Source organism: Rhinoderma darwinii, chromosome 3 (genome assembly GCF_050947455.1).
Source record: "Rhinoderma darwinii isolate aRhiDar2 chromosome 3, aRhiDar2.hap1, whole genome shotgun sequence".
In the NCBI taxonomy this organism is placed as follows: Eukaryota; Metazoa; Chordata; class Amphibia; order Anura; family Rhinodermatidae; genus Rhinoderma; species Rhinoderma darwinii.
In genome coordinates, this window is record NC_134689.1 from 204,931,750 (window position 1) to 204,956,172 (window position 24,423).

At 42.5% G+C, this 24,423-nt stretch overlaps 1 protein-coding gene across 1 annotated transcript in view; it reads right to left on the minus strand.

Annotated features, from left to right (window-relative positions):
- Window positions 1-24,423, minus strand: part of LOC142750410 (pendrin-like) — a 110,165-nt gene that overhangs the window by 77,487 nt on the left and 8,255 nt on the right. The window contains exons 3-6 of the mRNA XM_075859412.1: window positions 16,910-17,020; window positions 13,863-14,038; window positions 5,693-5,857; window positions 4,473-4,625 (exon numbers count right to left, since the gene is read on the minus strand). Of these exons, the coding sequence (XP_075715527.1) occupies window positions 4,473-4,625; window positions 5,693-5,857; window positions 13,863-14,038; window positions 16,910-17,020 (605 nt within the window). The remainder of the gene's footprint in view (window positions 1-4,472; window positions 4,626-5,692; window positions 5,858-13,862; window positions 14,039-16,909; window positions 17,021-24,423) is intronic.

Here is a 24,423-nt window from a genome sequence, read left to right on the forward strand (position 1 = left end):
TTAGAGAGTTATCACTGTGTTATCTGTGGTGTTACATAGGACTGCAGGTAACACTACTACGTTATCTGTAATCAGAGAGTTATCACTGTGTTATCTGTGGTGTTACATAGAACTGCAGGTAACCTTCTACATTATCTGTACTCAGAAAGTTATCACTGTGTGTTATCTGTGGTGTTACATAGAACTGCAGGTAACTTTCTACATTATCTCTACTCAGAAAGTTATCAATGTGTTATCTGTGGTGTTATATAGGACTGCAGGCAACACTACTACATTATCTGTACTCAGAGAGTTATCACTGTGTGTTATCTGTGGTGTTACATAGGACTGCAGGTAACATCTACTACATTATCTGTACTCAGAGAGTTATCACTGTGTTATCTGTGGTGTTACATAGGACTGCATGTAACACTACTACATTATCTGTGCTGTGTACATATGTGCCTGTGTGCGTATATATGGGTCTGTTTGTGAATGTGTCCTTGTGCTTGTATATATGTGCCTTTTATGTATTTGTATATGTTCCTGACTGTGTATTTATCTGCCGGTGTGCGTATATGTGTCTGTACGTCTATATATTTACCTGTATGTATGTATTCTAGAATGTGTGTATGTATATTTGCCTGTGTGTCTATATATCTGTCTTTATGTATGTACAGTATATATGTTCCAGCGTGTCCATATATGTGGTTAATTTTTTGTTTGTGTAGGGGGCGGCAATAGAGAGTCCCGCACAGGGCGCCATCCAAGCTAAGGCCGGCCCTGGCTGTCACCAACTCTAGTCAGAAGGAACTCCGCCGCTGCCTGCGCCGCATGACCTCCTCGGCTCCTCCGGTAAGTCACACCAGGCAGAGCGGAGAGTGGTAGCGGTAGGCTACCACTCACCGCTCTGTTCACAGTGTGGCGCTAAGTACAAGGGGGGGGAGTGTGGCGCTATTTAAAAGGGGGGGAATGTGGCACTATTTACAAGGGGGGAGTGTGGCGCTATTTACAAAGGGGCAGCGGGCTGTGTGCCACTATCTACAAGGGGGGGAGTGTGCCGCTATCTACTAGGGGGGAAGCGAGCTGTGTGTGGCACTATCTACAAGGGGGGCTGTGTGGTGCTAATTATAAGGGGGGCTGTGTGTGCGCTATCTACAAGAGAGGGGCTGTGTGTGGCACTATCTACAAGGGGGGCTGTGTGTGGCCCTATCTACAGGGGGCTGTGTGTGATGTTAATTACATCATAGAACTATATCGCTTGTAAAATGTAGAAATGCTTTTATACTCGAGTTACATAAAAAAAATGGTGAAAAAAAATTACACCTCATTGATTGGTAGAGAAAGCAAACATGGAGAGGGGGAAGGAGATGTCGAGAAATAAGTTGGGGGGGGGGGCGCCAATCTGGATCTTTGCCCCGGTTGCAGGAGAACCTAGCTACGCCTCTGGTGCCCGTATTATACCAGCACAACACTTTCCCAGCAAAATTCCCCAACCTACAAAGGAGGAAATGTCTCCAAAAGGGGGTAAGAGAGAATACCGTTTATCAGTGCGACACCAGCCTGCGCACAACGTATTGCTTCACAGTGTACCTCACATCTATGGATAATTGCATTATTTACGTCATTATTATACCCTCTTATTATGCCCTAATGTACTCTGCACAGATTACAAATGCCCCCACATTATAAACTGAAATACCAGTAACACTCATACAAAACTACTACCAAGCAAAATCCACGCTCCAAATGGCACTCCTTGCCTTCTAAGCCCTACAGTGTGCCCAAACAGCAGTTTACATCCACATGTAAGGCATTGCCATACCCGGGACAACCCATTTACCAATTTATGGGGTAAGATTCTCCAGCGGCACAAGGTGGGCACAATATATTGTGCAGTGAAATGGCATATCAATGGAAAAATTGCAATTTTCACTTTGCATCATCCGCTGCGTATTAATTTCTGAAAAACATCTGTGGGGTCTAAATGCTCACTACACCCCTTGATAAATGCCTTTAGGGGTGTAGTTTCTAAAATGGGGTCACTTTTTATCTGGTACATTTGGGGTTTGGCAAATGCAACATGGCATCTGCAAACCATTCCAGCAAAATCTACGCTCCAAAATACCACTCCTTCCCTTCTGAACCCTCCCATATGTCGAAACAGCAGTTTTTAACCACGGGAGACATTGCTTTATAAATGTTGAGGTGCTTTTTCTTCTGTATTCCTTGTGAAAATGAAAAATTTTGATCTAACACTACATCTTATTGGGGAAAAAAATATTTTAATTTTCACTGCTTAATTTCTGCAAAAAGACTGTGGGGTCAAAATACCCCTAGATCATTTCCTTAAGGGGTGTAGTTTCCCAAATGGGGTAAATTGTGGAGGGTTTCCACTGTTTTGTCACCCCTCAGGGACATTGCAAATGTGACATCGCCTCCACAAACTATTCCAGCTAAATTTGAGCTCCAAAAGCCAAATGGCACTCCTTCCCTTCTGACAGCTGCCGTGTGTTCAAACAGCTGTTTATTACCATATATGAGGTATTGCTGTACTCGGAAGAAATTGTTTTACAAATTTAGGGGTGCTATTTCTCCCTTAGTCCTTGTGAAAATGAAAAAATTCTACTTTTTATTGGAAAAAAAAAATATTTTTGATTTTCACAGCCCAATTTTAATAAAATCTATGAAACACCTGTGGGGTCAAAATACTCACTATACACCTAATTAAATTCCTTGCAGGATGCAGTTTCCAATATGAGTTTTATTTTGGGGGTTGTTTTCTTTGTTTTGGTACCACAAGACCTCTTTAAACCGTTCTTTGGGCGTATTTCGCGCATCACGCACACATTGAAGTCAAAGAAAATCACGCATGCCACACGGAAGCACTTCCGTGGGACGCGCGTGATTCGAGCAACAGATATGAAAAGGATGAATGAAAACAGAAAAACACTACGTGCTTTTCTGTTTACAAACATCCAAACGGAGTGTCATAATGATGGCGGCTGCACGAAAAGCACGCAGCCGCGCATCATACGTGGCTGACGCACGCAGCTGTCAAGTGCCTTTTGCGCACGCAAAACGCCGCATTTTTTGCACGCGCAAACGCACATGCCCGTGTGAATCCGGCCTTACAAACAAATACATTTAAATTGATAAAAATGCTAATTTTTGCAATTTTTCACTATGTGTTGGTGTTTTTCAAAAGTAAATATTAAATGTATTGAACAAATTTCACCTCTAGCATAAAGTCCAAAGTGTCACGAGAAAAAGACAATCTCAGAATCGCTTGGATAGGTAAAAGCATTCCAAAGTTATTACCACATAAAGTGACACATGTCAGATTTGCTTAGACACATATCAGATTTGCTTAGACAACCCCTTTTCTTATGACATATTGTTTGCCACTGTGGACTAAACTTATTATAAACCATAATGCAGGGTTCCCACGTAGCGTAAACGCTGCAGAATTTCCACAATAGAATTCTGTGTAGACATTCCGCAGCATTTACAGTAGCAGCAAAGTGGATGAGATTTAGAAAATTTTAGCGTAAACGTTAATAAATTGACCTGCGATGAAGAATTTAAATCCGTAGCATGTTAATTTATGCTGCGTCTTTGTTGATTTTCTGTTGCAGATTTTCTCCATTGAATTCGACTTTGCAAGTAAGGAAAAAAAAAACAACCTCATACTGAGGGTATGTGCACACACAAAATCAAAAACTCTGAAAATACGGAGCTGTTTTGAAGGGAAAACAGCTCCTGATTTTCAACCGTTTAAGCAAACTCGCGTTTTTCGTGGCATTTTTATGGCTGTTTTTGGAGCTGTTTTTCTATAGTCAATGAAAAATGGCTCCAAAAACGGCTCAAGAAGTCACATGCACTTCTTTTTCGTGGGCGTTTTTTTATACGCCTGTTTTTCAAAATGGCCTGGTAAAAAAAAATGGAGAACAGAACGCTGTTTTTTCCATTGAAATCAATGGGCAGATGTTTGGAGGCATTCTGCTTCCGATTTTTCGTCCGTTTACGGCCTGAAAAACGGCCGAAAATAAGCCGTGTGAACATATCCTTACTCAGAACTCTCTCCTTCTTCCTGCAGTCCGGCCTCCTGGGATCACGTTGCATCCGATGTGTCATATGTCCTGCAACATAATCTCGGGAGGCCAGACCATGCGCAGAAGAGAGGGAGGGGGTAAGTATGAAAATTTTTTCCCCAGCGCTGCTTTCCACAGTGGAAATTCTGGCCGAAAAACCGCACCACAATGTGGTGCGTTTTTTCGGACGGAATGTACTGCGGGTTCCAGGTCGGTTACGCTGCACAGTTTTTACCCAGCGTATCCGACCAGTGGGAACCCGGCCTAAGTGTCAAGTTTTACCAATGTTAAATCACATCTGCGTTGATTCTATGAATGTAATGAAAGCGTAACTGACTAGCAAAATCAAACCTATATCTAACTATAATTCTACATACTGAATGCCAATATCTGACTTACCACGATGACTTCTATGGGAATAGGAATGCGCAGAATATGTTTATATCTCTCATTTAGCTCTTTCACCACCAAACATAACACCAAAGTTATCAATCCAGCCGTAAGATCAGCGAAGTTTGTTTTACTAATGTTGGCAAAGATATCCATGATTGTCTAAATAAAATATAAAAAGAAACAATTAGTATGGCGTTAACAAGTGTTTTAATTATTACTTTATACAAATTAGGATTAAAGAAAAAAATACTTATTTATAGCACCATACATAATTCAATTCAGTGTAATGTATGTATAAATAAGTTATGGAAGCGTAATGTAAAACATATGATATGAGAAGATGTCATGCACACGTGCATTACAGTCTGCAAACTATACGCAATTGTGGATAGTATAGGACACATTCTATCCTATGGACCAATGCACACGACTGTGGTTTTAGGCTTCATTCACTAGAACCTATAATATCTCTTGGGCATCAGCATACGAGCACGACATAATTCAAACGTAATAAAAAAAACAAAAAAAGGTTGCAAAACGCACGTTGAGGTGTGTCCTCTGGTGTGTCTTCCACCGGCAATCATGCCAGCTATAGGTAACTGACTTTATTTACTAACGTGTTTTACATTTTGTTTCAGTTTAAATTAGGACTGTGGTTTAGACAATCTACCAGGTTTTTATGAGCCATTATCGACATGCAGTATAACTATTGTATACCTACGTGACTGGGGAATGTGATGGTTTCATTAGAGGTTGTGTTTTAGTTATGTTTTAATAATTTTTTGTATATATAATTATTTTTTTTGGTGGTGGGGGGGGAGTAATTTGTCCATGTGTATGGACCAATAAAGAGTATATAACTCTTTGACTACTACGTTTATATGGTCGCTATTTTTTGAAGCTGAGACATTTTTGTTTTCTTATTAGGCTTTTTTTTACATCTGTGCTAAGTTTTTAAATTCCTCTGTTTCGTCATAGGAACAGAAAAATAAAAAAACTGACGTGACAGAGCCATTGCATCACGGACACTAACGGCACCCGACGGAACCCATTGACTTTCATACGTTCTGTCGGGTTTCCATAAGAGTGTCGATCCGTTTTACCGGAAGATATATCCTAAAATGTTGTGCTATTTCTTCTGGAGCCTATGATGTAGGTGTGAAAAGAGCTTTACTCACACATTACCAGCTCTCATGTATACGGCTCACACGGTTATATTCACTTACATAAACTATTGACAGTACTCCACTGTAGTTTATTGAGGGAATGTTCAGAATCAATTTGATCTGTGAGATGAAAACTTGGACAGCAGCAGCTGTGGTAAATCCTCTAACTAATGGATCTCCCAGGTACCTGACAACAAAGCCAAACTGAAGTGCTCCTAATACAAGCTGTAATAAAAATAAAGAAACAACTGTTAACTCTACATTTGTGCTGTTGGATAGATCTGTACTTATGAACAGTTTGTATACTACACAGGTTAGGCGTTGTTCTCACCAGGTTATGTTAAATTGTAACATACTGTAGTCATAGTTTGCAATGGTGCTAATCTATGCAAAAAGCATCCTTTAGGCCTCTATTTGACGGTTTTCAGTCGGGATAAAGTGTGTTTGATTTTTTGCTGTACTAAAAGCATCGACTGCTAATCTATTAATTCTCACAAAAAATAATACTTTTAATAATGAGTCAATGTATCAAACTGTATGGCATGCAATTTCATGTGCATTTTTTTTTTTAATACAGGTGGCTGTACATCTAGTGTAAAAAAAAGAAAAACGTTTTATAGCTCAACTGTATTTAAAAAAGAATGTCGCGTGAACATAACCGAAGTAGTGGGAAGCAGGAGAATTGTAACCTATAAAACGAAGAAATCAAAGGTCATACTTAATCGCATGAGCACTAGTAAACTAAACAATCATCAGTCGAGTACATTAAACTAAAAACCGTGTTAAGATACAAGAGCCTACAGACATAGGCCCCATGCACACGATTGTAAGAGTTTTACTGTCTGCAAATACGGATCCGATGGATCCGTAGCTGTCCGCAATTGTGGAAGCGCCAATAGACTTCTATGGGTGAGTCCGTGCCACAATTGCGGACAAGAATAGGATATGTTCTATAATTTGCGGATCATATCCACAGCCACGACACACACCTGTGAATATACGGAAAGGTGTCCGAGGCCAATAGAATTTAATAGGTCCGCAATTTCATCCGTAATTACGGATTCCATAATTATGGATGAAAATTATGGTCGTGTTCATGGGGCCATAGGGGCAGATTTACTAATGCTGTTTATTTCGAAAGTCTAAACTTAGACAAGGCAGTCAGACAATGAGCAAAATGTATCAAAGTGGCGCATGCTTTATGATAAATTATTGCTAGACATGATAAACACTTTTCTCTTCCTTATACAAGCTATTGGTTGGTTTAGTTTCCGACAGTTTTCTGTGCAATTTTGGCAGAGGGTGGCACATGCTCCTTTCTTCTAGACCAGGGGTCTCAAACTCGGCCGGGTAAGTGGGCCGCATATAGAAAAAATGGGAAGTTGACAGGCCGCATTACTTTCAAATTTGATACAATATAAAATTATTGTTAATCAATTACTTATTTGAACTACTATAACACTATATTACTATAATAATAATACTACATTACTATAATAATACCGCTAGGTTTAAAATTTGAGATATTTCTCCACGTGCTTATTTCAATAATCCAGTTTTCCAGTTTAAGTGTCGCTAAATGCAGTCCGGTGGCTCAGTTAGCACACGTCAAGATTGGGCAGCCCCTTTTTAGATAGCGCCACAGTGCCCTCGGTGGATGCTGCCGCAGTGCCCTCTGTGGATGCTGCTGCAGTGCCCTCTGTAGATAATGCAACACACCCCTAGATAAGGCCACAGTGCACTCTGTAAATAAGGCCACAGTGCCCTCTGTAGATAATGCCACAGTGCCCTCTGTAGATAATAAACACACCCCTAGATAATGCCACAGTGTCCTCTGCAGATACTGCCACACACCCACTTGTAGATAATGCCAGTGTCCTCTGTAGATGCTGCCACAGTGCCCTCTGTTGATGCTGCTACAGTGCCCTCTGTTGATGCTGCCACAGTGCCCTCTGTTGATGCTGCCACAGTTCCCTCTGTTGATGCTGCCACAGTGCCCTCTGTTGATGCTGCCACAGTGCCCTCTGTTGATGCTGCCACAGTGCCCACTGTAGAGACTGCCACAGTGCCCTCTGTATATGCCGCCACAGTGCCCTCCGCAGATGCTGCCACAGTGCCCTCCGCAGATGCTGCCACATTGTCCTTCGCAGATGCTGCCACAGTGCCCTCCGCAGATGCTACCACAGTGATTTCAGGGGCTTGCCCTGAGCTGGAGTCCCGGAGCAGAGCCGCTTCTGGCACTCTGCCTGGGATTCCAGTTCTGCTCCTGACTCCGCGGGCCGCGTGCTTGAGACCCCTGTTCTAGACCATGCCCCTTTTTCTTTAAACGTGCCTAAAACAGCTAATCAATGTGGCACAATGCAAGTGCACCAGAATTCTGGCTTCATTGAATAGTAAATCTGCCCCAGTGTAAGCTAAAGTTAAATACATATCTCCCCTTAACAGACTCAGGTTGCTCATACTGCAGCTTTGTTTGTTTAGATTGTCTGATTTGTAAAAGCACAAGCCCAGCATAAATCTACCAGGAAGTTAGTATATTCCCACTTTGAGGCCCCATGCACACGACCGTAATTTTGATCCACAATTACAGATCTGTGCACAGTTCCCGATGAACGACATCTACTTCGGGATTGTTGGAACCACCAGGGGAAGCGGAGAAGAACCGTGGATTAAACCCAAAATTGCAGAAAAAGGGGGAGACCCCTGACGAGTTACTGACCCGGTTATTAAGGGAAAATTCGGCGAGGGAAATGAAGGAGACCCAATCATATTGACAGTCAGAGATAAAACACCTTAAATATTGTTCTAGAGACTGATTAGTCTTCTCAGTTTGGCCATTAGTTTCAGGATGGAAGGCCGAGGAGAAGGACAGATCAATCTCCAACTTTTTACAGAAGGCTCTCCAAAACAATGAAACAAATTGTACCCCTCTGTCAGAAACAATATTGACAGGAACCCCATGGAGACGCAGGATGTGTTTGACAAACAAGGTAGCTAACGTCTTAGCATTGGGTCGTTTCTTGAGGGGCACAAAGTGGCACATCTTACTGAAGCGGTCTACTACCACCCACACCACCGACTTGCCTTGAGACGGAGGCAAATCGGTGATAAAATCCATGGAGATATGGGTCCAAGGTCTCTGGGGAATGGGTAAAGAACATAGTAAGCCCGCTGGTCGGGACCTGGGAGTCTTGGACCTAGCACAAATTTCACAAGCGGCGACGTACGCCTTAACATCTTTAAGCAACCTAGGCCACCAATAGTTTCTGGCAATGAGATGCTTGGTACCCAGGATGCCTGGATGGCAAGATAGTGCAGAGTCATGATTTTCCCTGAATACCCTTAGCCGGAATTGCAGGGGAACAAACAGCTTGTTCTCAGGAAGGTTCCCGGGAGCTGAACTTTGATCAGCTGGAATTTCGGAGGCTAAGTCAGAATCAACAGAGGAAATGATTATACCTGGGGGCAAAACACAAGCAGGATCTTCCTCCGAAGGAGGGCTGGCCATGAAGCTACGCGACAGTGCATCAGCCTTAATATTTTTAGACCCAGCCCTATAGGTGACCAAAAAGTTGAATCTAGTAAAAAATAACGCCCATCGAGCTTGTCTCGGGTTTAGCCTCCGGGCAGACTCTAAGAAAACCAGATTCTTGTGGTCGGTAAGGACCGTTACCTGGTGCCTAGCCCCCTCCAGGAAGTGGTGCCATTCTTCAAATGCCCATTTAATGGCTAAGAGTTCGCGGTTGCCAATATCATAGTTACTCTCAGTGGGCGAGAACTTCCTGGAGAAGTAGGCACAGGGACTGAGATGGGTGAGGGACCTGGTACCCTGGGACAAGACCGCACCCACTCCCACCTCGGAGGCCTCAACCTCCACGATGAATGGCTCCATTTGGTTAGGCTGAATCAGCACAGGGGCCGAGATAAAGCACTTCTTAAGGACCTCAAAAAATAAATCTCCTGTAATAATTAGCAAACCCCAGGAAGCACTGTAACGCCTTCAGGGAGGCAGGTTGGACCCATTCAGCCACAGCCTGAACCTTGGCAAGGTCCATGCGGAATTCATGAGGAGTGAGGATTTGACCCAAAAATGGTATCTCCTGCACCCCAAACACACATTTTTCGGTTTTAGCAAAGAGTTTGTTTTCCCGAAGGGCCTGGAGCACCTTCCTGACATGCTCAATGTGGGAGGACCAGTCCTTGGAAAACACAAGTATGTCATCAAGGTACACTACAAGAAATACCCCCAGGTAGTCTCTTAAAATCTCATTTATGAAATTCTGGAAGACCGCGGGAGCATTACACAACCCAAAGGGCATGACGACGTATTTGAAATGACCTTCGGGCATGTTAAACGCAGTCTTCCACTCATCCCCCTCTTTGATGCGGATACGGTTATAAGCCCCCCGTAGATCAAACTTAGAGAACCATTGGGCCCCCTGAACCTGATTGAAGAGATCAGGAATCAAAGGAAGGGGATACTGGTTCCTTACAGTGACCTTATTCAAGTTTCGGTAGTCAATGCACGGCCTAAGACCACCATCCTTCTTCCCTACGAAGAAGAAGCCAGCACCAACCGGAGAAGTAGAGGGGCGAATGTAACCCTTGGCCAGGCATTCCTGGATATACTCTCTCATGGCTTCACGTTCGGGACAAGAGAGATTAAATATCCTACCCTTAGGGAGCTTAGCTCCTGGTACCAAATCAATTGCACAATCGAATTCTCTATGAGGAGGTAACACTTCGGAGGCCTTTTTAGTAAAAACATCAGCGAAGTCCTGAATAAACTCAGGTAGAGTGTTCACTTCCTCAGAGAGAGAGATAAAATTAACAGAAAAACATGACGTCATGCATTCATTACCCCATTTGGTAAGATCCCCAGTATTCCAGTTAAACGTGGGATTATGCATCTGCAACCAAGGAAGGCCTAAAACCAAATTGGACGATAATCCCTGCATCACCAACACAGAACACTGCTGCAAATGAATGGAGCCAACAATGAGTTCAAAAACAGGGGTATGCTGTGTAAAATAACCATTAGCAAGAGGAGTGGAGTCCATACCCACTACCGGGACAGGCTTAGGCAAATCAATCAATGGCATAGCTAGAGACATAGCAAATTCCATAGACATAATATTAGCAGAAGAACCTGAATCCACGAAGGCACTGCCAGTGGCAGACCTACAACTCTCCCGAAAGGAGAAAAAAGTCTTCCGGTCCCCTGAGAACCGGTCAGGCAACTTGAGGTGGGGTTCAAGAGCTGAGGTGGGGGCAGTACCTGGGTAGCATCACGCTGGTTGCACCTCTGAGCCAGGTCTTGGACCTGTAGGGAGAGACCCTGCATTTGCTGAGCCAGGGCCTCAAGGGGGTCCATAGTTGTGTCAGGGACCAGGGTAGAAAAGGTATTTGGGCCTGTGATTATGTAATGTCGGGGTAGGGAGACAGACAGGTGAGCCCTAATCTACCCACCACTCAGTCCCACGGACACCTTCCCATATATTCCCGTATATATACCCAGGAAAGAAAGTTGAGCCTGAAGCCTATTTATTACAATCCTATTATACATGGTTAGGTATGGTCAGGGAAATTATTCATGACTATCGTTATATAAAGTTGAAATAAAACGTGAGTAAACTCTTTTGAATTACCTGGATTTCTGATTACTAATAAAATATGTCAGAAAGACTTAAAACATCGACATGGTTTTTTCAAAATGTGAAATCTATTGAATCTTATTGTAATGTCGGGGTAGGGAGACGGACAGGTGAGCCCTAATCTACCCGCCACTCAGTCCCTGACTACTTGCACAGCCCGTCCTAGGCGACGGCGTACAACTGGGCGACGGTCCCTACGCTCAATATGTGCACGACAGACAACACAAGACAAGGGTACACAGAAGCAAAGGGAAGTGGGCAGTTGCCCACGGCAACACCGTGAGCAACAGGAGTAGTGAACGAGCTGAGTCAACCCAGGAGTGTACGTGGTAGCAAAAGCAGAGCAGGAGAAAAGTCAGTCAAGCCAGGGTCAATATGAAGCAGGGGTCAATGGTAATAGCAGGAACAGCAGAGCCAGGAAACAGGAGAATCACAGACAAAGGACAAGCAGCAAATGAAGGTATAAATAGACCAAGGGCGGGAGCTAGAACCGTCTGGCCAGGCTGTGATAGGTTCTCCAACTCCTCAGCCTACCAGCCTGAGTGGTAACAGATCGAGTCACTCCAGCAGACCTAGGAACTGATGCAGGCTGATTAACCATGGGCGTCAACACAGAAGCTGTGTCTGGAAAATCCTTTACACTTATATAGTAATGGGTAGTAAACCCAGTTCAGATGCGCCATCTCCCAATAGCGCCGTTATACATAGTAATTGGAAAAGAACCGTATCTGAGTTAAGACCGAAACGTTGAACTGGGTTTACTACCTATTATATGGATCAATAAATCTCACATTTTGAAAGAAAACGCGTTGGTTTGCAAAGTCCTTTTGTCAAAAGATATTGTCGTGGAAGCCTACTTATGCACCCGAAGGAACAGAGTGCTAAAGCAATAGAACACAATCTCTTTTCCATACTAATAAAATGTGGTCTGATTGGAGAAGTCTTTTTTTTTTGCTAATTTACATTATTTCCAATTAGCTACAATTAGTACAAACAAATCATAAAGATATATAGTCCGTTTCTAGCTGTATGGAGCAGTACAAAATCCATTAAAGGGGTTAACCCTTAAATAATATTTAGTTAAATAAAGCAACTAATTTTAAACATTTTTGTGTTAATACTCATTAAAAAAAATTCTGTGACAAAATATTACATTTATAAGTTTATTATAAAGCCTCCTTGTGTTCAGTGGTTTCACTACTCCTCTGGTTTCTCTGCTCACTGCGATCTTCAGCGGTGCCATCTTCAGCCCTATTGATTTGCATAGGTCTGTGTGCTGTCAGTTATTTCAACGGACCTCACATGGACGTGTAATCAGCATCATATACTTCTCTTCATTCATGCCCAGCTTGTTTCACAGCACGCTCAGTTGGGTACTTAGAACAAATTAGCATAAAAATAAAAATTATGCTTATTTGTTCTAAATGCCCAACTGAGCGTTTTTTTACCTTTCACCAACTGGGCGTTGTAAAGAAAAGTGTATGACGCTGACCAATCAGCGTCATACACTTCTCTTCATTTATGCCCAGCTTGTTTCACAGCACAGCGTGATCTCGCGAGATCACGCTTTGATGGGACTTCCTCCCAAAGGTCCTTCCCCGGGGCCATGGAAGACTGAACAGACATCGCCTCCAGCCGCTGCAAATTCTGATAAACGTCCTGGCACGGCTGGAGGTGATGTCTGTTGACTCTTCCTGCGGGAGGAAGTCCCGTCACAGCGTGATCTCGAGAGATCACGCTGTGCTGTGAAACAAGCTGGGCATCAATGAAGAGAAATGTATGACACGGATTGGTCAGCGTCATACACTTTTCTTTACAACGCCCACTTGGTAAAAAGTAAAAAAACACCCAGTTGGGCATTTAGAATAAATTAGCATAAAACGAAAAATGATCAGAACTTGGTAAAAAATAAACGTTTTGCAAAAAAACCTAAAAAAACCCCCTGTTGTTATCTACATTAAAGCGCCTATTAGATTAGGTAAAAGATACGGCAGTTATAAACTGGTGACAGAGCCTCTTTAAAGAAATGTGCAGTATACTGTAGATTCCTTTTATGCATACAGTTGCATTGTAGAAGCGTAGCTGACTTCACTTTCAATACAGTTGAAGCAACAGTATCCAGAAATACACTCGTCAAATGTATGCCAAGGATGCATGAGAGGTACCTCAAAAGTATTTAGCAAAAAGAAATAAAATGAGAATGCATGTGGTGCTTTGACTTGACCTTTGGTGTGCCTGGACTTTTTTAAGTTTGACATTTCAAAAAATATCAGAAACAAACTGTAAAAGATGTACAAAATCGAATTAGAAAACAGTTATTTCCTTCAGCCACGTTCAGACATTACGTATTTGTTGTCATTCCGCACCAAAATCGCACATGTCTGAAACTATAGTACATTACATGTGAATAGGGTTTTCAAAATGCTGTGGATTTTTAAATTCACTACAAATTTTCCTCTGATTTGCAGCGGAATTTTCCGTCGCATCTTAACATACCTAGACTATCCAATGTCTGTAAATAAGATAAGCATATTTGTATTGCATATGTCATTCACAGGGATATAAAATGTACTAACCTGTATTATTCCAATTAAAAAGCTCAAAGTGCTTGAAATAACAACTCTTTCAGCATCTCGTGTTTCATAATCTATCTGTGTGTTATTTAATGTGGAATTGGCAATTATGAATTTTTCATCAGGAGCCAGAGAGAGCACAACTTGTCCAACCATTAAGCAGACAACTGGAAATGGTCCTGTTGGTACAAATGTTTATTTCTCAGAAATGTTTATGTCAGACATTTTCATAAAAATTGTTTTGTACACCGCGTTCCACATTATTATGCAAATGTTATTTTTCGCTGATTTTCCTAAATAGTCGATGCAAATGACAGTCAGTATAATCTTCAAGCCATCAACTGTTGGAGTACAATGCGAATTTTATTGAACAAATCTCCTAATGATAACAGATTTTTTTTTAGAAGTAAAAAACTCAAAATGCACTGTTTCAAATGATTATGCACAATACAGATCAAAACATTTTAAAGGTTGTAAAGAGAACTAAAATGGTAATTTGTTGAATTTGCAGCATCAGGAGGTCATATTTACAGAAATCAAAAGCTCTTTCAATCAAAAAAAACTTAGAAGGCCAAGTTACATGTTAACATAGGACCCCTTCTTTGATATCACCTTCACAATTCTTGCATCCATTGAATTTGTGAGTATTTGGACAGTTTCTGCTTGAATATCTTTGCAGGATGTCAGAATAACCTCCCAGAGCTTCTGTTTTGATGTGAACTGCCTCCCACCCTCATAGATATTTTGCTTGAGGATGATCCAAATGTTCTCAATAGGGTTGAGGTCAGGGGAACATGGGGGCCATACCATGAGTTTCTCTCCTTTTATGCCCATAGCAGCCAATGACACAGAGGAAGGCACAGTCCTACTTTATGTACCACGGAAGAAAGTGGTCAGTCATAAAGTCTACGTACTTTGCAGAGGTCATTTTCACACCGTCAGGGACCCTTAAGGGGTCTACCAACTCACTCCCCATAATTCCAGCCCAAAACATGACTCCGCCACCTCCTTGCTGACGTCGCAGCCTTGTTGGGACATGGTGGCCATTCACCAACCATCCACTACTCCATCCATCTGGACCATCCAGGGTTGTATGGCACTCATCAGTAAACAACACGGTTTGAAAATTAGTCTTCATGTATTTCTGAGCCCACTGCAACCGTTTCTGCTTGTGAGCATTGTTTAGGGGTGGCTGAATAATAGCTTTATGCACACTAGCAAACCTCTGGAGGATTCTACACCTTGGGGTTCACGGGACTCCAGAGGCACCAGCGGCTTCAAATACCTGTTTGCTGCTTTGCAATGGCATTTTAGCAGCTGCTCTCCTAATCCTATTAATTTGTCTGGCAGAACCCTTCCTCATTATGCCTTTATCTGAACGAACCCGTCTGTGCTCTGAATCAGCCACAAATATTTTCACAGTACGATGATCACGCTTAAGTTTTCTTGAAATATCCAATGTTTTCATACCTTGTCCAAGGTATTGCACTATTTCACGCTTTTCGGCAGCAGAGAAATCCTTTTTTTCCCCCATATTGCTTGAAACCTGTGGCCTGCTTAATAATGTGGAATGTCCTTCTTAAGTAGTTTTCCTTTGATTGGGCATACCTGGCAAACTAATTATCACAGGTGTCTGAGATTGATTACAATGATCCAAAGAGCCCTAAGACACAATACCATCCATGAGTTTAAAGAGGCTCTGTCACCAGATTTTGCAACCCCTATCTGCTATTGCAGCAGATAGGCGCTGCAATGTAGATTACAGTAACGTTTTTATTTTTAAAAAACGAGCATTTTTGGCCAAGTTATAACCATTTTTGTAGTTATGCAAATGAGGCTTGCAAAAGTCCAAGTGGGTGTGTTTAAAAGTAAAAGTCCAAGAGGGCGTGTATTATGTGCGTACATCGGGGCGTTTTTAATACTTTTACTAGCTGGGCATTCTGATGAGAAGTATCATCCACTTCTCTTCAGAACGCCCAGCTTCTGGCAGTGCAGACACAGCCGTGTTCTCGAGAGATCACGCTGTGTCGTCACTCACAGGTCCTGCATCGTGTCAGACGAGCGAGGACACCGGCACCAGAGGCTACAGTTGATTCTGCAGCAGCATCAGCGTTTGCATGTAAGTAGCTACATCGACTTACCTGCTAACGCCGATGCTGCTGCAGAATCAACTGAAGCCTCTGGTGCCGGTGTCCTCGCTCGTCTGACACGATGCAGGACCTGTGAGTGACGTCACAGCGTGATCTCTGGAGAACACGGCTGTGTCTGCACTGCCAGAAGCTGGGCGTTCTGAAGAGAAGTGGATGATACTTCTCGTCAGAAAGCCCAGCTAGTAAAAGTATTAAAAACGCCCCGATGTACGCACATAATACACGCCCACTTGGACTTTTACTTTTAAACACACCCACTTGGACTTTTGCAAGCCTCATTTGCATAACTACAAAAATGGTCATAACTTGGCCAAAAATGCTCGTTTTTTAAAAATAAAAACGTTACTGTAATCTACATTGCAGCGCCTATCTGCTGCAATAGCAGATAGGGGTTGCAAAGTCTGGTGACAGAGCCTCTTTAATTAAAAAACTAATAATTAAATGTTTATGACACTTAAATCCAATGTGCATAATAATTTGGAACACAGTGTATATGTGTACATGGGGTGTTTAATGAAAATGCTATATTTGTTGCATTAGAATCCCAAGTCTAACGTCTCTTTTCAAAGTTACAATTTAGACAGACAGTTCTAAGGATATCTATTGAAACTGAAGTAAGAGAAGAAGGTATGTCCGCTTTGACTGGTGTCACTATTAAACTACATTTCCCAGGGTGCTGGTAACCTTATGTGCTCTGAATTAGTTTGAAGGCTCTATTCTTTTTGACACATCCCTCAAGGACAAAAAACAAACAAAAAACCCAGAAAGGTTGCCACATGGGGGCTTACATGGCTGTAGCTAGTAACCATCTATCTCCTCTCCATGGAACTTAAGGCAGGAGACGTTATGGTTGTAATGTTGTTTCTAAAATAAAAGCAAGTGAATTGTATAAGAACCTACCAACTGCAATGTGCTTAGATGTTCCCAAGAAGAAGTATGTCAAGATGGGAAAGAAAGATGAATATAGTCCATATCCCACCGGAACCTCAGCAAGTAATGCAAATGCCAAACCTAAAAACAAAACAAACTTGTTTCAATACATCGCAATGATAAGACAAATTGTCTGTTAGTTAACAGATGCAGAGTGAGATGCTCTGAATATTTATTGTACCGAATTATGCTATAAATATATAGGATTGTATTGGTTAATTTTTCTAAAAATAAAACCAGGGTAAAATATTTTTTATATTTTTGCATTTTTAATATTTTTGATTTATAGACAATGTATGTTTCTATTCATAACAATATAGAGTACACTTTACCTTAGATCTTTATCTATGTACCATTGATATAACACTTAAAAGGCTTTGCCCATGTTATTGTTACAGATATGTTCTTTAATCCCTTAATGACCAGCCTATTTTAAACCTTAATGACCAAGCCATTTTTGAAGTTTTTCCATCGTCGCATTCCAAGAGATATAACCTTTTTATTTTTGCGTCGACATAGCTGTATAAGGTCTTGTTCTTTGCGGGACAAGTTGTATTTTTTAATAGCACCATTTTGGGGGACATATTATTTATTGATTAACTTTTATTAACTTTTATTTGGGGGGAAATAGAAAAAACCCTGAAATTTCGCCACTCTTTTTCGCGTCTTAAATCTAGGCCATTTACCGTGTGATATAAATAACACAATAACTTTATTCAGCGGGTTGTTACGATTGCAACGATACCAAATTTGTATACTTTTTGTAAAGGATCTGCCAGGCACAGCTTCTGTGTCTACGCCCATAGGTAATCAGTCTGCACCTGCTTCTATGTCTGTGAGACTGACTCCATCTTCCACCACTCAGGATGGCAGGCTTAGGAGTGGGAGAGCCTATCACAGCCTGGCCAGACGGAGCTAGCTCCCGCCCTCTGTCTATTTATACCTGCCTTTCCTGTTCCTCCTTGCTTGTGATTCTTCTCGTGTGGTTTCCTGGCCCTGCTGCAGCTTCTTGTACTATTTGACCCTGCTTCATATTGACCCTGGCTTACTGACTACTCTCCTGCTCTGCGTTTGGTACTTCGTACACTCCTGGTTTGACTCGGCTTGTTCACTACTCTCCTGCTCTGCGTTTGGTACCTCGTACACTCCTGGTTTGACTCGGCTCGTTCACCACTCTTGTTGCTCACGGTGTTGCCATGGGCAACTGCCCCATTCCCCTCAGCTTCTGTGTACCCTTGTCTGTTTGTCTGTCGTGCACTTATTGAGCGTAGGGACCGTCGCCCAGTTGTACCCCGTCGCCTAGGGCGGGTCATTGCAAGTAGGCAGGGACTGAGTGGTGGGTAGATTAGGGCTCACTTGTCTGTCTCCCCACCCCCGTCATTACATAATCACAAGCCCATACCTAGTCTACCATGGTCCCTGACACCACTATGGACCCCCTTGAGACCCTGGCTCAGCAAATGCAGGGTCTCTCGCTACGTTTTTATTTTTTCGCCAATGCGGTTGTATGAGGCCTTTTTTTTTGCGGGAAGACTTGTAGTTTTTATTGGTACCATTTTGGAGTAGATGCGACTTTTTGATCACTTTTTATCACATTTTTTTTAAGTCAGGATTCACAGAAAACAGCAATTTTTCCATAGTTTTTTATAAAAAAAATTACGCCGTTCACCGTGCGGGTTAAATAGTGTAATAGATTTATAGTCGGGTCGTTACGGACGTGGCGATACCAAATATGTGTAACTTTTTAACTTTATTTTGTTTTTTTAATAGTAAAGCATTTTGTAAGGGGAAAAGCTGGGTTTTTCATTTTTTTTCACATTTTTTTTAAAATTAACTTTATTAAACTTTTTTTTCATTTTTTTACTAGTCCCACTAGGGGACTATAATATGCGATTCTGCGATCGCATTTATAATACACTGCAATACTTTTGTATTGCAGTGTATTACTGCCTGTCCGTTTAACACGGACAGGCATCTGCTAGGTCATGCCTCCGGCATGATCTAGCAGGCATTCGCTCCAGGCAGACCTGGGGGCCTTTATTAGACCCCCGGCTGCCATTGGAGACACAGACACTCGGCGATCGTATCGCCGGGTGTCGGTGGGAGAGAGAGGGAGCTCCCTCCCTCTCTCCAAAACCACTCAGATGCGGTGCTCGCTATTGTGCACCGCATCTGAGGGGTTAAACGGGTGAGATCGATACTAATATCGATCTCACCCGGCAGAGCAGGGACGCTCCCAGCCCTCAGCTGCCTCTGGCAGCTGAGAGCAGGGAGATTTGACAGCTCCAAATCTGTTTACTTATTCCGATGCCGCAACGTAAAAAGTCTTTGGCATCGGAATAAGGCCCGTTAGTGACCGACGTAAAAACACGATGGGCCGGCCACTAACGGGTTAAAGTGTACCTTCGCTTATAAATAAAAAGCCATATGCTGCAGTTCTTAAAAGGGTTTTCCAGTTAGAAGAAATTGATGGCCAATCCTCAGGATAGGCCATCAAAATCTGCACCCCACTGATCAGCTGTTATGAAGGGGCCGCAGCACTTGTACGAGCGCGGCTTCCCCTTCATTCCTTATCTGCTTGTACTTTGAATCCCCAACACAATTGTAGCGGCTACAAGTGTGTAAGCGATTGACAGTACGAGCAGTGACGATAATGAAGGGCAAACGGAACTCGTATGAGCGCCGCGGCCTGTTCAAAACAGCTGATCGGGGGCGATGTCTGGTGTCGTACCCCCACCAATTAGATATTGATAAATCCACAGTACAATCCGTATGTACCACATTATAAATTATGTGGTAAATGTCTTTAGGAAATCTGCTACATCTAGGACATGGTGAAGATTTAAAAATCCACAGGTAAATGACATAGACAAGTAAGTAGTTTACCCAGTTAGGGTATGTTCACACGGCCTATTTACGGACGTAATTCGGGCGTTTTTGCCCCGAATTACGTCTGAAAATAGCGCCTCAATAGCGCTGACAAACATCTGCCCATTGAAAGCAATGGGCAGACGTTTGTCTGTTCACACGAGGCGTATATTTACGCGCCGCTGTCAAATGACGGCGCGTAAATAGACGCCCGCGTCAAAGAAGTGACCTGTCACTTCTTTGGCCGTAATTGGAGCCGTTATTCATTGACTCCAATGAATAGCAGCGCTAATTACGGCCGTAATTGACGCGGCGTTCAAGCGCCTGCACATGCCGGTACGGCTGAAATTACGGGGATGTTTTCAGGCTGAAACATCCCCGTAATTTCAGCCGTAACGGACGCCCTCGTGTGAACATACCCTTAGGGGGACATTACAACAGTGTCCTGCTCCAGAGTCCCGCTTTATGGTTTCCATCATTCTGCTAGACAACATAGTACTGGAATATGACAGAATCTGCGACGGAAGCTCCTATTCTAATGTTAAGCTACTCCAGCTTAATATTAGGCAAAAAGTCCAAGTTACAGTATAAAATGCTAACCATAAGGGTATGTTCACACGCCGAGTGAAAACCGGCTGAAAATTACAGAGCTGTTTTCAGAGAATTGGAGCTTCTTTTGAGGTTTCTTTTGAGGCGTTTTTTGAGGCGTTTTGTGAGGCGTTTTGTGAGGCATTTTTCATAGTGTTCAATGGAAGATCAGCTCCAAAAAACGCCTCAAGAAGTGACATGCACTTCTTTTTACAGAGCGTCTTTTTATGCTCCGTTTTTTAAAACAGCGGTGTAAAAAGACGCCCCTTATGAACTAAATGCTGTTGTTCCCATTGATTTCAATAGGCAGATGTTTGTAGACGTTCAGCTTCTGATTTTTCAGGCATTTTTCGAGGCGTAAATGTCCCGAAATACGCCTGAAAACACTGCGTGTGAACATACCCTAAAAATGCATGGTGCTCCATACAAAACAAAGACAGAAAATAAAACATACGTAGTAAAATCAGTATTGACAATGTGTAAACTGATAAGATGTCCTGGTCATACAGACATATCTAGAAGTTCTCTGAATTGCTTAATGGGTATATTTACCTTTGGAGCCCACTTTACAGTTTATATATAGAATTAATCTACATAAAATGTTACGCAATTTTTTAAATATGTTGCTTCCTTATTTTGCATATGTCCTAAATTACAGCCTACATTATAGACCAGAGCTTCATTCCCAATCCTGCTGGTTATTAGGAACAGTTGACAAGTGTCAATAGACACATCCCCTGTACGCTTAGCTGATTTCCTATAATGCATTGACACAGTCAAGCTGGTCAAAACTTAACATAGCTGTCAGCTCGCACACCAGCCATCTTCTTTAACCCCCTTCAATCAGATCAGATTTCTGAGTGTGCCTGTTCACTACCATAGGGGGGGATAAGCAGCTGTCAGACACTGGCAGCGCTTATCTCCCAAAAGAACAAATAATCCATCAAGTTTTTCTCTAATGGTCAGGTGACACTTGGGCTGCCAAATACACATTAGATTGTCAGCAGATCCCGCTGAAATTGGATTAATAATAAATAATACGGAGAGAAGGCAGCAGCTTCAGGCAATAAGTAACTTGGTTGACATGTTTAAGTAACAGGAATGACCCAATGAACCTGAACTTTAAGTCAGATATTCTTCTTGGACAGCAAGACTAAATCACTAGAAACTATTTTGGCACTTGGACATTGGTGTTTCTCAGTAAACCTTTTGGCTTTAGCTGCAGCAGCCTCCAAGTTCTTGTGGACATTGTCCAGATATCCTGAAGATTATTGCAAACCTCCACAACAACAGGTTCCCGATGTGCGCCGTTATCGGAAGAGGAATATTCAACCGTAGACCGTCTGAAATGGAGATTTATCAGACGACTTGGAGACGTGGTAGTTGTGGGAAAACTCAGCCCAAGGCAACAGCTCCAACAAATTATCCTGATGGGCATTAGTATAGGTTCGGAGATACTGCTCGAGGATCTGATTGATTTGTTCCATCTGACCGTTGCTCTGAGGATGATAACAGGGGAAAAGCCAAGAGAAATATTTAACGGGTCACTCTGGTCAAAAATGAAAAATCAGCCAGCAAAGATGTGTTTCTTACTTTTACATTGCAAAGGCTTTGTGATTCTTGTTTTTTGATACATATATATATATATTACATTTCTCCATTGTAGCATGAAGTGGCTGCTATCACCATGACTCTATGACAATTGATTACTGCTTGTTAATTACCTCTCTTTACATAGATATCAGTGGGCAAGAGCACATAACCAAGTCCCTCCCAGGCTGGGAAAATGAAATCGGCAGTTAGAAACGATGCGTCATGGAGCCTGACTGACAGAAAACATGAGGTATTTATTCATGTTAACATTAGCCAAGCCCCATCATCACTGGTGTCCTATTAGTATGTAGGGGTAGTCCTCATTTTAAAATTATGTGATTCTATTTGCATATATTTACTATGCTGACTCCGAAGCGGCTAAGAACAGCACTGCTTTGTTGTTATGGCTAGCACAGACTTAGTAGGGGATCTATGTAATGGACCATTTAGGTAAAAAAAACCTTTCTGGGCTTATAGAGCTTCATGACTGACCAAAAGCTGAAGTTTAAGTTTTTGACTGGAGTGACACAAATTAATGCTAAACACATTGCCCACCCTGTATTTAAAAACAAACTGTACTCCCCAATCAGAGGCAATGCGAGCTGGAGGCAAAATATTTCCTGAGCCGAATATTTCCTGAAGGCAGACCAGACAGAGGTACAAAAGGGGCCATTTTAGAGAAGCGATCTACCACTATCCAGATGGTAGTGTAGTCCTGAGCAGGAGGCAACATGGTGATAAAGTCCATCGAGATTTCAGTCTATTCAGTTAGAGTGGGCAAGAGCTGGAAGAGACCTGATGGCGTCTGCCTTGATGTTTTGAATGAAGCACAAGTTGTACAGGAGGCAACAAACTCTTTAACTTCCTGTCTCCATTACGGATACCAATAGTATCGCAAGAGTAATTAGCTGGTACATTTGACCCCTTGATGTCCCAACAACAGTGAAGAATGAGCCTAAGATAGCATCCAACTACTATTTTGTTTCCACACGCTTCTCCCTCTTTCCCTTCCCTTGTCAACTACTGTAAAATTATTGGTGGTGCACACGCAGTGTGGTCTCCTACAAATACAATCCCCCCCAAAATTATTTTTTGGGAGGATTCTCGCCATTTTTCTGACTAAGATAGCATTTTCCAAGGAGATCAGAAAGTACAGAGGAACGTCCTGTGGAAGGAATTTCAGGGAAAATGTGACGGATCCTCAGGAAGGGAATCAGACGGATCACAGTGACCAAGAAAGAGCATCCACTTTACGATTCTTGTCGGCTGGATGATAAGTCAAGACAAATTTAAACTGTCAAAAGAAGATCGACCAGCATGCTTGACATGGATTTAGTCTCTGAGCAGACTCTAGGTACTCCAAATTTGTGTGATCAGTGAAGATAGTGACAGGAAATTTTACACCCTCCAATAGATATCGCCATTCATCCAGGTTCAAGTTCTACTGCCAGCAATTCTCGGTCTCCAATGAAATCTCCCTGGAGAAGAAGCCACATAGAATGTGTTTTTCAGTTGAGCATCGACTTCCAAGAACAACGACTTATTTTATCAGGATGATGGAGAACCGAAGCCAAAAAGAAGTAAGACTTAAGATGGCAGGAGGCATGAACTGCAGAAGCTGTCAAATCCCAGGTATTAGCCCCCTGTCAGGTTAGGGCAGTGAGTGAGAAACCAACTGAGAAAATATTTTTAATTAATTGACCCTTAGGGTAAGTTCACATGGGGCGGATACGCTGCGTAAAAGTACACAACGTATTCGCCCAGGTGTCCGCATGGAATTCCGGGGGCGAAAAACGACACCAAATTGTGGTGCAGTTTTTCGCACCGGAATGTCTGCTGCAGAATTAGCCGGCCTACTGGCAGGCGAGCCTCCTGGGATGACGTTTTATCTGAGGAGACCGCTGGAGCCTGTGATTGGCTGCAGCGGCGGTCAGATGAGATGAAACGTCATCCCAGGAGGCCGGCCCTCTGATATCATCCATGTTTCATCCCATGTGACCACTGCTACAGCCTGTGATTGGCTACAGCAGTCACACGGGATGAAACGTCATCCCAAGTGGCCAGCCTGCAGAACATCAGAGGTAAGTATAATGTTTTTTAGTTTTTTCCGAAGTTGCGATTTTTGCAGCGGAAATCGCTGCGATTCCTTTGCAAAAGTCGTGACAGTTGACTATTTGTTGCGTGTTTTAGATCCCCATTGAATTCAAAGGGGGAAACCCGCAACAAATTACCATCGATTCCGCAACCACAATTGACATGCTGTGGCTTAAAAAACCGCACACTGCAGGTCAATTTGTGTGCAGAATCTCCACATAATATATACGCAGCATGTGGATGAGATTTCTTGAGATCTCATCCACTCTCCTACTTTATTATGCTGTGGATGTTGAATAGCAGAAACCTGTGAAAGCCATATGAAGGCCCTCTGGAGATGA